The following is a 13,670-nucleotide window of genomic DNA, read 5'->3' as shown; positions in this document are numbered from 1 at the left end:
CCCCAGGGGCACATCTTCCTCCTGGATGGACAGAGCCTTCAACCGCCCATTCTGGGCCGTGGGGTCTCAGCTGTGCAACAGGGGTCACCCCAATCTAACGCTCTCCTTTGCTCTCAAGAAGGCCCTTAGCTGTCGCCTTTCTAGGACCAAAGGAGACACCTTCATAAACTCCGGGGTGGGACTGGGATGTTGGTTGTCTGGTCTAGTGGCTTCCTTTAGGGAGGGAGGCAAAGGGGACAGAAGTAGAGAATACTTTGTCCGTAGGGCTTCCCTTCACTGGAGAGGGAGAGAGGGGAAAAAAAGAAAGAAATAGAAGTTCAGAAGCAAATTTGAAAAAAATTAGCATTTGATCCTTTGAGGGAGAGCACATCCATGAATGTTTGCTCTCTTGCCCTTTTTGTACTTTCACGTATTTTAACTTTTTTCCAAAATAAAAAACAGTAACATTTTCAAATGATGATTACTATAACAGTTTAGTCCAGAGCCAATTTCATATTGCAACGGATACCAACACAAACCACTTTTGTTGTTGTTGTTCTTTGCTTATTTTCCTTTTTTAAGGAGAGAGACCAAGAGAACTGAAAGCTCTCTGATCACCATTTAAAGAATTCACTTCTTCCCATCCATCCCAATCCAAGTGATCCAGCAGATCCCAAACACGTATAGCTATGTTTGTACTTCTGACGTCCATCTCCCCCACGTCCCCTCACCAGAATGGAATCCACAAGGGCAAGATTTTGTCCTCATCACCGTGTCACATCCATGCAGCACAGCCTGGCACATCGTATGCCCTTATTCAATATTTGCTGAGTAAATGAGTGAATTCCCAGAACCCACAGGGAGTGTCCCTGCACCAGCTTTTGTGTAGATCCCACAAGTCCTTTCAGGCTCCTTTGACATTTTTGGCCTTGGCTTTGAGGGCCAACCCAGCCCCTGCGAAGTTAATTGCCACCACGTACAGTAAAATAGTGAGATGCAAGGCTAACACCTTGGGAAGATATCCTGTACCTAGGCCTCTTCTGGAACTTTCTTTCACCAGGTTGGGCTGCTATATGCATAGGAAAGGCCCACAGCGGCAGCCTGAATATCTCATTTACGCTTGCTCCTTTATCCTTCTTTTCCTAGCATCCCCGAGAGAAGTACTTTTCTTTCCACCCTGCTGAAGGCTGGTATGGAACATTTTAGAGTAGTTTCAAAATGACATTCAGGGCTTCCCTGGTGGCGCAGTGGCTGAGAGTCCGCCTGCTGATGCAAGGGACACGGGTTCGTGCCCCGGTCCGGGAACATGCCGCGGAGCGGCTGAGCCCATGAGCCATGGCCGCTGAGCCTGCGCGTCCGGAGCCTCTGCTCCGCAACGGGAGAGGTCACACGGTGAGAGGCCCACCTACCACAAAAAAAGAAAAAAAAAAATGACTTTCAGATTCTTCTTAATCTCATTTCTTTTTTTTCCAAATATTAATTAATTATTTATTTATTTTTGGCTGAGTTGGGTCTTTGTTGCTGCGCGTGGGCTTTTCTCTAGTTGCGGCAAGCAGGGGCTACTCTTCGTTGTGGTGCGCGGGCTTCTCATTGCGGTGGCTTCTCTTGTTGCGGAGCATGGGCTCTAGGCATGTGGCTTCAGTAGTTGCAGCACATGGGCTCAGTAGCTGTGGCTCGTGGGCTCTAGAGCACAGGCTCAGTAGTTGTGGTGCACGGTCTTAGTTGCTCTGCAACATGTGGGATCTTCCCGAACCAGGGCTCGAACCCGTGTCCCCTGAATCAGCACTTAACCACTGCGCCACCAGGGAAGCCCTTTATCTCATTTCTTTACCAACCTTCAGCCTTTTTTTTTTTTTCTACTTTTTACTTCCATTGGAGTTTACCATTTACTTTGTCTTTTTTACTTCCTCAAAGCCTATGTAACAAATATGAATTTTACCTTCAGAAGAAAAGAGTTATTTCACCCACCAAGTGAGTGTCTAATGGAAAAACTAAACGAAAAAAAACTTTATTAGAGCTTTCTTAAGATCAAAGTGAGTTTTTAGTTCTCTGGAAAAGAAAGCGTGGAGGACAAGGAAGTAGGGGTAATCATCTGCTTGTCCCAGACCTCCTGGTTCATGGAGACAAATCCTCATCTCCCCACCCTGGGCCTAGGAAAGGACACTAGAAATGCAAGTAATCCTGGAGCCAGCAGGGAATTTCCATTCAAGAACGTGATGGTAAAAACCTGAAAAACAGAACGGCCCCGACTCTATTCCCGGTGTATTCGCTCTCACCAGACCATGCTGAGTGAAGATGTCCCTTGCTTAACTTCCAAGAAGACATCCGAGTTAGCCCCTACCTACATGGTGGGTGTTGCCCAAATGACTGTTTGCAGCAGTGTTTTCCCCTCATTTGAGAATCGCTGTCTTATTCAGCTCATCTTGTTATGCGGTCCATTACAGAGCTTAGGTATCTGGGTGTCATTGAAAGCCATTAGCTCAAACTGTTGAGGTGTATCCGGATACCTCAAGTTTCCCTCACAGTCCCCAGGAGCTGTACAATCCCAGGCAGCCGATTGGAGACCTGGGTTCTAGTTCTAAGCTTTTAGGAATCAATCTGAGATTTGCTGGTGTCACAGTCCTGCCCTTCAGCAAGATCATTCAGAGAGGTTTCCAGAAACCTCAGAGTTTGCCTAAAGCCATGTGTTCACTTAGGAAGTGCCCCTTCCGATCTGTCTCTGACTGATCTGGGACAGGTCCTCCAAAGCACATACCTGTCCCAGACAACCAAGGATACTGGTTGCCTATGAATAATCCAGACATTTTTTTTTTCTCTTCTCTTCTGGGCAGAGCAAGTGTGGGGCCCACAGTCGCACACCCACAGTGGAAGTGTGGAGTCCTCGTCCTCAATAATAAACATTTATTGAGCACTTGCTGTATAATCAGATCCAGTCCTAAGCAATTCACACACATTGCCGCTTTTTTTTTTTTTTTTTTTTTTTTGCGGTACACGGGCCTCTCACTGTTGTGGCCTCTCCCATTGCGGAGCACAGGCTCTGGGCACGCAGGCTCAGCGGCCATGGCTCAGGGGCCCAGCCGCCCCGTGGCCACGGCATGTGGGATCTTCCCGGACCGGGGCACAAACCCGCGTCCCCTGCATCGGCAGGCGGACTCTCAACCACTGCGCCACCAGGGAAGCCCCCACATTGCCGCTTTTAACCTTCACAACAACCCTGCCAGTAAGTAGGTACCCTTAGCCCCATTTTACATATAAGAAAACAGAGATTAGGTGACTTGTCCAGGGCCGTGGCTAGGAAGTGTTCCAGTAAGGATCCTTGGCCAGTCAGGGTCAGTACTCTTAACTTCTGTGGTGCCCTGTGCTGTCTTTTCTGCTTTGGGGTGTTGAGAAAAGGAGGGAGACCTCACACAAGTGATTGATCTGTTAAAGAGGAAAAGGTAATCATCCCAAAAGATTTTACAAACAGATTGAAAAAATGTCAACTCCCAGGCCTGAAAATTTGCTGCCTGGTGGCTCTCAAGGGGGACCTCCGCTATCCCTGGGGAGGTAATCTCTGCGCTTCAGCTCTGGTGTGACTGGTGACTTCTAGAGTTCAGAGATGCCCTGGTCACATGTGCGGGAAGGCTGAAATATTTGGGTAGTGCCCAGGGGGTGGGCAGCCGAAATCGTTATCCAGCCTGGCAGCCTTAAACAGAGGAGCAGATGACTAGAAACCCCAAAATGAAGTTGCTTTTCGTTGTCTTCTCAGTCTTTGTGGGGAATGAGGTCAAGAAAGGGAGATCTAATTCCACTCTGAGTCTCAGGCTCGGTAAATTCGGAACAAAACTACAGCAGCAAAAACGTTGCTTCAGTCCCATAAAATCTCTCCCTGTGAAGATCTCCAAGCGGGCAAGCCCCCCTCGGAGGCTCCCCCGCTCTGGCTTTCTCTGTGGGCGCCGTCTCCCCTTCCTTCCTGCCCGGTGCCCAGTGCCGGGTGGCCGGGCTCCAGCCGCGCAGCAGCCCGGGCCCCACCAGCGTAGGCAGCGCCTCCGGGATAAGGCGGAGCTCGGGATGCTCGGGATTCTGGGGCACAGGCTCCTTTCTGCTCAGCTCGCCCATGCGCTGAAAGGTTCTCCCCTTCGACTGCACCGGAGGCAAGAAGTAGCTTGCAAAGGGAGGATTTTCAGCACAGTGCACAGGGAATTAAACCTCTATGAACAATAACGTTGGTCTGTGGAGTGGAAAAGCAGGGGCGGTGCTGGCGTCCCCTAGGCAACGGGCTGACAATGTTCACTCCTTAGACAATCTTGCAACTGGCCATGGCTCTTTCCTGACAGTACCAGTGGCTGAACTCCGGAAAAATAATGAAGGCTATGGATGGGATATGGTGAGTGCCACGAGATTCCCCGCTCCAAATTAGGGCTGCTTTTCTTGTGTTTGAACTCGGATTAGAAAAACAAGCTAGCAGACCATGACTGCTGACACAAATAGATCCATAACTGTACTGGCAAACACTTGAAATTCATCCTTGCAGTAAAAGGAAAAAAAAAAAAAAAAAGCAAAACTATTTGCCTCCTTTCCTGGTAACATCCAGGGCTGTGATGGAAAACTCCGTTATTCCTAAGAAAGATGCATGATGAGCATGTGTTTTTCTCCAAGTTGGTTTTCTTCTTTAACCCAGGAGCGTCCGTTCCCTAGACCGCAGAGCAACGGCCACGATCGGGCTGTGTGCGTGTGCGCGCGTGCGGTGTGCATATCGTTTTCCCTAATCGCTACAGCATAACTTCCTCTTTGCTTTACCAGACTAAGTCTCAGCAATGAGACGTCACGTGTAAACTTCTTGTCTGTTTGCTTTTTTCAGTTCTAGGGAAAATCCGAACTGCAGTTGGCAGTGCCCAACTTCTTATGGCCCAGAAATTCTACCAGTTCAGAGAACTGTGTGAAGAAAACCTGGTAGGTATCCTTACCCATCACTACCATTTTCCCTGCTAGTACCACGAGAAGAACCTGTTGTCAAGACCGGTCCAACTAAAGTAGAACCAAGTCACAGCCCATCGGACTCTCTAACCTGGAATAGAGTTTTCTGATGAATCATATATTTCCTGCTTTTCTTAAAATTAAAAATATTTATGTTATACTTAAGTAATCTTTGAAGAAAGAATCCAATCAGGTTAAAACTCCATTCCCCTCCCCTTTTTTGTTCGGTAACTGAAGACTTTCCATTTTCCTGGCCTTCTGATTTCATTATTCTTACCAAACTATGGAGCAGACTGATACGTAAAAAATAATATTACAGCAAAAAAATCATTTTCGATAATGAGTTTCTTTCTGAAATAGCCATCAGGGCTTATTTTCTTATCAGAGTTCTCTGTTTTAATTCAAGAATCAGAAGTGGAAGGTGTCATAAAGTATAGATTTGATCTCCCTGAGGCCAATGAATCATTCATCCTTCTTGGACATACAGAAACAAAATAAACCAGGACAAAGAGACAAAACTAATACTAGCATCAACAACATTTTTAAAAAATTACCAGCAAAATACAAGGGCAAGAGCTTCCTCACAGAATTTTTTTTAAATGCTACCATCTCTACAAGTGTCATTCCACAAACATAGCTTTTATTGGTCAATTAATGATCAAGTCGGATCTAAATAAAGAAAATGAAAAGCAACTAGTTTATCTCCTGGAAGGTTAAAAACATGAATCATTTGCAATCTGATTGACCCAGACTATGATTTTAGAGTTCTAACCACATCTTGTTAACAAGGACAAATACAGACCGAATGGAATTTATCTAGACGGGGCTCGACCAAGAGCAGATATAAACCCGGCAAAAGTTGGTGCTCTCCGTCTCTCTTCACCAGGCTTTTCTTTTTGAACCCTCCCCTTGGGGCTATCCTTTCCTTCCTCCTCACCCCCACCCCTGACATCTATAGTTTGTTTTCTCCTCCCTCAGCAAAAATTACCTGACCCTTCTTTCAGCGTCTCAGAAATTCTATTCTGAATTATGAGATAATATATATTAGTAGATGTATTGATAAGTGATTCAACCAATATCTTATTGAGCTTCACTACGTGCCAGGTACAGAATTCCTGCTAATCTGTAAACTTGCGGATGTGTCACAGATCTTTTTTTTTTTCGCGGTACGCGGGCCTCTCCCGTTGCGGAGCACAGGCTCCGGACGCGCAGGCTCAGCGGCCATGGCTCACGGGCCCAGCCGCTCCGCGGCACATGGGATCCTCCCGGACCAGGGCACGAACCCGTGTCCCCTGCATCGGCAGGCGGACTCTTAACCACTGCGCCACCAGGGAAGCCCCACAGATCTTAATTAATATGATTCTTTGCTCTTGTAAAGAATCATATGTAAAAAAATTCATATAAAGCCATATTTCTCAAACTGGCCAAAAGACACAGGCGGAGACCAATAGGTACACGCTACAGGGCAAACACAGCACACCTTTGAAAAGAATTATAGAAGCAGGAGCAGAAGCGCACTGTGTCCTCAGAGCTTTTAAGTTTATGATCTGGTTAGATCCTCAAAGCAACCGTCTGGAGAATATAGTGACATTATTTTTATGACGGTTCTACCGTTGAGGAAAATGGGCCTGGAAGAGCTCAGTGACTTGCCAGGGCCGCGTGGTAAGAGGCAGAGCCAAGGTTCAGATCCCAGTGTGTTCGACTTCAATCCCTGTAAAGGCCCCCCAGGATTTGAGTCCCCTCCTCACCCTGCTGGCTCAGCTCCATCTCCTCTGCAGCAGGGAGCACGGTGGCCTGGTGATGGTACCACTTAGGTCTACAAAGCCGCATTGAAGCAGCACTGAGATCGGTCACACCAGGCCCAGCTCTGCTTGCTTGAGTTCTTACTCTGAGGAGGACACCTGAAAACACTTGCACCTTGTCTCCGACTTGACTCTTGGGCATAGAATAAATAGATTGCAACAAAAGTCAACCCAGGGACCTGGCCCGCTGTATCCTTCTCAGCCTCTGCCACCTCTGACCTCCGAGTGGCCTGGTTCATACTCAAGCGGGCTGTGCATCTCCTTCTGCGCTGGGGTGTCACAGGAGCCTCTGATTCGGAGCCTGGCTGAGCACCCAGGCTCCTTCCCTCTGCTTCCCCATCCATCCCCTGGAGGCTGTGTCAGCAAAGAGAGTCTTGGTGGGAAAGGAACAAATTACCCGTGTTACAGAGTTAAACGACCTCTATCATTTCATCGACTGATGCACTAAAACACTTTAACCAACGGAGCTTGTGACCTAAAAGGCTTCGGTGAACTTCAAAGTATGAGCAATTTAGCTTTTAGTTACCAATAAGATAAGGAAATATATTGCGAGATCATAAAACTCCATTTGACAAGTACTTTGTCAAAGCTATTATCTGTCTATTCTGAACCTAGATATTAAGAAACTTTCTTTTTAGTTTACTAAATCAAAGTACTACAGAGAAACCCTCTTGTTAATTCAGATGTCATTAGAATAGAGTTTAACACTGACCCAAATACTTACAAATTTTAGAACTTACTTATTCCAATGATCTATGGGTAGTTTTAAAAGTGTAAGTTTATAAGTATATTCTTTACTTGTATTTATTTTGAAGCCAGACCAATAATGCTAGTCCATGAAAGGGCTAAAACGTTCTTTCCAACTTATTAACTTTGATGGTCACCAACCTTGAGCTTCCTGAAATTCTGATGATATTTTCATAGGGCTGGTTTTAAAAGTACAAACTGGCCTCCAGTTATTATATGGCATGAGACTTCACAGTTTTTCCAATTGCCCAGATTCCCAGAGGTAACCAAAACGGGCCCCTGATAGAAACTTTTGGCAAGTGGGAGTCCCACCCATCTGCCCATGAATGCCTTTAGCTACTGTTGCAGGTAGTAACCAGCGATGAACACAACACCTTCAGTCTTTAGTTGTTTTTTCTGTCTCAGACCATATAAATGAGTGGTTCATACTTTCTAGTACTTGTCAGGGATATGTGAATGAGGGCAAAGAAAGTCAATCCACAAACCAAAGAATGTTTAATATTATCTAGCAAATGGGTCACTACAGGCATCTATGTGTGTGTATAGACAAGTGTTCTCACATTTGCTGTGTTACGTTACAGTCAATTTAAAACTAATTCGTTTCCAAATGATTTTGTCCAAGTACTTATATGATAACATGACTTCCTACATTAGAGATATCTTAATTGTTAAACACACAGTAGTTTGAAAATCCAGTTCTTTTATTACTTATCACTTGTTTGCCCTAGTATTTTCACTCAACATGAGTATTAAAATGAACCTTACTTTAGATTCCTTATATGTTCTCTGAGTATGTTGGATGGCATGGAGTTGAATACTGACTCTAGTACCAATACACTGTATTTTTTTTTTTTTTTTTTGCAAGAAGGTATTTTCCTTTAAATGCATTTTGTCATAGATCATACATTCTGGGATTTTTCAAATGTTTATAGACTCCCTGCCATAGCGTACTGAAGGATGTTATATTAACAAAAGAAGAATTTTACTTTGACGTTGAGAATCACTGACTCCAATGTGTATAAGATGAGTGTATAAACTTATCATTTGCAGTGGAATCTTTTTTTAAAAACCAAACTCAGAGAGAGTATAAACGTGGTTGCCAGGGGCTTGGGTGTGGGGGAAACAGGGAGAGGTCGGTAACATGGTACAGATTTTCAGCTATCAAACGAATAAGGTCTGAAGATCTAATTAGAACATGGTGACTATAGTTGATAGCAGTGTATTGTATAACTGGGCTTCGCCAAGAGAGTAGAACATAAATGCTCTCACACACACACAAAGAGAAATACATGAGGTGATGATGTGTTACTTAACTCGACGGGGGAGTCCTTTCACAATGTGTGTATATATCACATCATCACGTTGTACACTCTAAATATTTTGCAATTTGGTCAATTATTCCTTAAGACAGGTGAATATGTATATAAGACATATATAAAATATGAAATAAATAAAAGGGCCATCGATAGCCTCACTTTTCTCTCCTATCTGAAAACCAAAAGGAACTCATCCTCCTTGCGTTATTTGAAATATTTGAAAAGGCCGCCTTGGTCCTGTGCTTGTTGTCCTAGATCATCACCTCTAAAGCGTGAATGTTTTTCTTTCTCTCGTACAGAATCCCAGCGCTCATCCAAGGCCCACCTCCCAGGATTTGGCGGGGTTCTGGGACATGCTGCAGTTGTCCATAGAAAATATTAGTATGAAATTTGATGAACTTCATCAGTTAAAGGCCAATAATTGGAAACAGATGGATCCTCTTGACAAGAAGGTAGAACAATGTCGATTTTGTATGGTTCATTTAAAAACCTGCACAAACACTGGACAGTCTAAATAGGCTTCTGCTTTCAGTCTTGCTGTTTACAATGTGAAATGGAGCTGATATCATATTAATTTCATTGTAATGACAATGTTTACATAGTAATCACTTGGGATATTATCTGTAATATGTTTCAGGCATATTTTTAAAGAAAAACCTGTCTGTGTGAATTGGAAAATGGGAATGTGGCTTTTTTTGTTAATTAAACTTTAAGTTAAACCATTTTAGTCACTGGAAGGAACTGCCTCCATTTTGCTTTTTAAACTAAAATAAATGACATCTTCAGTGCACGGTTACATACAGCAAGAGCTCAACGTTCTTACACCCCTAGCACGTGCTTCCGAGAAAATAGGAAGCCCTGCAAACTAACCGACTTTGATAATCATTTCATAAATATAGTAATACAGAAACCACTGTTGTTCAAGTGTAAAAATATACACACCGTAAAGTTTCACAGTAATCATAAATGTTGGGATTTTTTAAGAGTTTTACTATTGGTTGATTTGCCCTGGGGAATATCGCTCACTGGGTTCCTCATGCGAGAGCGTAGAAGTAAAGACTCAAATGCTTTTACTTGAATTAATAAATGGCAATTTTCACATTTGATCATGGCGGGTCCACCAGGCTTGCCCAGGTATCCAATGTCCACCTCCCTAGGCTGGCCAGGCATGCATGACTTTTTTAACCCTTTGCTTTCCTATGGCCTGAGGTCAGATGTTCCCGAGAGATTCACCTTCTAAATATTAGGCACAGCTATGCTTGTGATGCCCTTTTCTGATCCCTGCACCTATCAGAGAGCAAGCCGCAGTCCAATCCATTCTGCTGCTGCCCATTATAATACCAGGGTTCTTGGGGTCCATGGGCTCCCGGGAGAAATCCAGTGCCAACAGCCGGTGCATCATCGAAGGGGCCACCGCTCTCATCACTGTCCCTCATCTCTAATTCTGTCACCATCCACCTGTGGGGTTTTGGTGCGAAGCATCAAAGTACCATTGATGTCTGTGTGGCCTCTCACTGGGGGAGCCAAACATTTGCACTCAATCTAGTTTTCTTTAACCTGGGTTTGAAACTGTCTGCTACGTAAGCTTTTAAATTGGTCTGACTTTAAGAAAACACTACAGATGTACACACATACTGGTAACTGAATTTCCAGAGCTGATCCACCTAATTTATCACTCATGGATTTTTAAAAATTATAGTTAAAAAATAAAATGTGCAAGGAAAGGAAAATATGACTAAAAAGTTTCCAAAAGATCGACTGAGTTACCCAACAATGAAGATTTTAAACGTCCAAAAGGAGTGAAGCTAAGAATTGATATAGGTAACCTATTGACACAGTAAATCATTAGTTAACTTGATTTCTAAATCTTCACGCACGTTGTCTGTCATCAGAGCTTTGCATCAGCCCATGAACTGGAAGGGAAACAATGAACAAGACAATCAGGGTTGGTGGACTATGGTTTGCACTCTGTGCTCCCCTGTTTTATCCACACAAGACGCCACCTTAAACAGCCGGCGGGCAACTCCAGTGCAGTACGTTAACTAGGGCTTCACCCAGGCAAGCAAGGAGGAACACAGAGAATGCCCTTGGGAGAATCATGGAATCCCTAATTTAAGATACTTTTCACATTTAGTGTTATGAGAATTAGGGTATTTTATTGAAAAATGAAATCATCAGATTCACGTGGACCTTTGTGCAGCCTGAAAACTCACCGTCTTTTTCCCCAAAATCCTTTGTGGTTTAGATTCCCTTCTTTCCCACTGTACTTTTTTCCAGCCCAAGTGATATATGGCTTTTGTTTTTGCAACGGCATTTAAAAATAGCCACCCGTTTTCTAGTTTGCTGCTGCTAGGGGGATGAACTCTTTCAGTCTTGTGTTCAGTTTTCATGGCACAGTGTCTGTCCCTGTGATGGAATTGCCCTCTGGGCCGCCACAGTCGCCCCGAGATCCCTAAGGCGTGACGGTCCAGCAGGATGTTTTAGGAGCTGACTCCACTACCCGGGAGGGTAAGGAACTGTCCAAGTCCTCCCTCCAGGGTGACCCTGCCCAGTACATTGCTGTGTGTTTGTGTGTGATGTGCAAACGGGTGTAACTCACTGTGGCATCAGCAAAGCTAAGCGAACGCGGGCTTACAATCTTCTTCCTCGTTTCGTTGTTTAGGTTTGGGTGGGCCCGAGGAGAGGGCGGGGATGTTTTTAAACTCTGAACCGAGCTCGCAGCCTCCGCCTCCCTCCTTAGGGGGATGCAGAGTTCTAAGAGGCGACCGCTGCCACCCTTTCCCATCTCTGGCACCCAGAACAGTCTGGAGCCTCCAGAGAAAAACCGCAGTAAACGTGCTGGGAGCCGCAGCCTTTCAGCAGGCGGGGGGGCATTTTAAATACCCACATCCTTCCCTTGGAGAGACCTAGTTCTGCCATCCAGCTTTACCCTTGGCCTTAAACTTACCGGTATTTTTTTCCCCCTGCAGCTTTTGAATACGCAAGCCAGAATAATGAAGAAAAAATATATACATATCTATACATGTAAATATATATATATATACAGTGTGCAGATCAGAACTAACCTAACCATCCTTAGGCTTAAAAAAAAAAAAAAGTGTGCTAACTACTGACCTATCCCAGTTTTTCCCAAGCTTGTCCTGAGAAGCTGTGTAATGTCCTGAACCTTCTGCTTTGATCAGGAGCGAAGGGCCCCTCCTCCAGTGCCCAAGAAGCCGGCGAAGGGCCCCGCGCCGCTGATCCGGGAGCGCTCGCTGGAGAGCTCGCAGCGCCAGGAGGCCCGCAAGCGCCTGATGGCCGCCAAGCGCGCCGCGTCCGTCCGCCAGAACTCGGCCACCGAGAGCGCCGAGAGCATCGAGATCTACATCCCCGAGGCGCAGACCCGGCTCTGAGGCCCCCGGCCGCCGCGCCCCCGGCCGCCTCCTCCCCGGCGCCCGCCCTTCGCCTTCTTGGCCCGCCCACCCGTGTAGACGCGGCCCCTCTAGGTCACCCGCCATCCTCCGTTCTCTCGAGCTTGTCTGTCCTTAGATTCCAGCAATATCGAACCATAGGGTATCTCAGAAATCCAGGATCCCGGGGTGGGGGGGTCCCCAGGGGGGTGGTCCCCTCGGGACCTCGCGGACTTCCACCCGAAAGAAACTAGGAAACTAGGGCTCCGATCCCCCTGATTTCCCCGACACGCTTCCTATTTGGGCAAGCAGATGGAACACTTGATTTCCAACCTCAGAAATCACACACCCTGTCACCGGAGTCGGGAAGTGACACACCGAGAGGGGACGCAGAGGGGCTGGGGGGCGGGGGACCAGGATGCGAAGTGGGGGAAAGAGAAGCAAACCCTGCGGGTGCCGGGGGTACCTGCGTCGCTCACAGCTGCAAAACTGCCTCACTCTTGTGTCATCAGTCACTGCTTCAGATGTCTCAATCAGCAGAAGATTGTCAATCCGATCTTTCAGGGATATCCATCTATTCTGAAAGGCAATAAAATGAAGATAGGCAAGGCAAGACAAAGGAAGCACTGCTAGTTTAAAAGACTACATAAGGGATTTTTTCTTTTGTCCTATTCTTAAGAAAAGTTACACCTGAAGTGTTTTATCAGCTTTTCTTGTACTATGTATATTATATTGTTGTGATGGTGGTGGTGGGGTCTTTAGGGGAAAGTGTTGGTTCTATTAATTTGTTAGTGTCCATCCTGGGGGCCTACCTAATTACACAGAGCTAAGTACATCTCTGCTTACGGAGTGCTGTACATGGCAGCCGGGCTGCTTTCTGCGAAAAGTTGGGATTTTCCTAGCATCCCCTTGGAATGCTACACATCCGTCTCTTTTAACCCAGTAGTTCATACGGCAGACGTCTGTCTTCATCAGTCTTTTCTCACTGCTCCACAGTCCTAACACACCCCCGAATAAGGATTTTGTCCTGTGTCAAACCGGTAAAATAAGCTTTCTGTCCCAGTAGACATGCTGCCTCGTTCCAAAGAGCGGCCACTTGTCTTGAGGTCCCAGGTAGAGAGAGAAGAAATTTGACCTGCGAGGTTCAGAGGCCACATGGAGGGGGACAGTGTCATGATTCCTAAACACTGAAAGAAACCCAGGCTTTTGGCAGAGAATGTTGATTTCCGTTTTTAGTCCTGATGGATGGCCAGTATGACTTTTGCATCCAGCTCAAGTTATCTTTAAATGCCCTTACTCGTAACAGTTTAAGCACTTAGAATGAGGTGATCTTAAATGATCACTGGCGTTTTATCCAGCTCCCTAAAGCGTTAGAAATTACCATTGAAAAATGAAAGACTTTTAAAAACATACATCAAATACTCTTGCACCAGAGATGCTTTTTTTAAAAAAAAAAAAAAAAACAACACCACTCTCATAGC

General features: G+C 45.5%; 1 protein-coding gene across 16 annotated transcripts in view; it reads left to right on the top strand.

Annotated features, from left to right (window-relative positions):
* DLGAP1 (DLG associated protein 1) overlaps positions 1-12,192 on the top strand; it is a gene marked incomplete at both ends in the record, with an annotated part of 319,449 nt that extends 307,257 nt beyond the window's left edge. For 12 of the 16 annotated variants that reach the window (XM_082852573.1, XM_082852574.1, XM_082852565.1 and 9 more), the window contains 3 exons: positions 4,820-4,911; positions 9,100-9,252; positions 11,983-12,192. In XM_082852573.1, the coding sequence (XP_082708699.1) occupies positions 4,820-4,911; positions 9,100-9,252; positions 11,983-12,192 (455 nt within the window). Of the gene's footprint in view, positions 1-4,819; positions 4,912-9,099; positions 9,319-11,982 lie in introns of those variants that run through there. The other 4 variants (XM_082852566.1, XM_082852572.1, XM_082852569.1 and 1 more) reach the window with 1 other exon arrangement.
* Between the last annotated feature and the right edge of the window lie 1,478 nt (positions 12,193-13,670).

Source organism: Leucopleurus acutus, assembly GCF_964270905.1.
Source record: "Leucopleurus acutus genome assembly, chromosome: 13".
NCBI classification, from domain to species: domain Eukaryota; kingdom Metazoa; phylum Chordata; class Mammalia; order Artiodactyla; family Delphinidae; genus Leucopleurus; species Leucopleurus acutus.
Note: the sequence above shows the minus strand (reverse complement) of the source record. Positions and strands in the feature narration are given on the sequence as shown.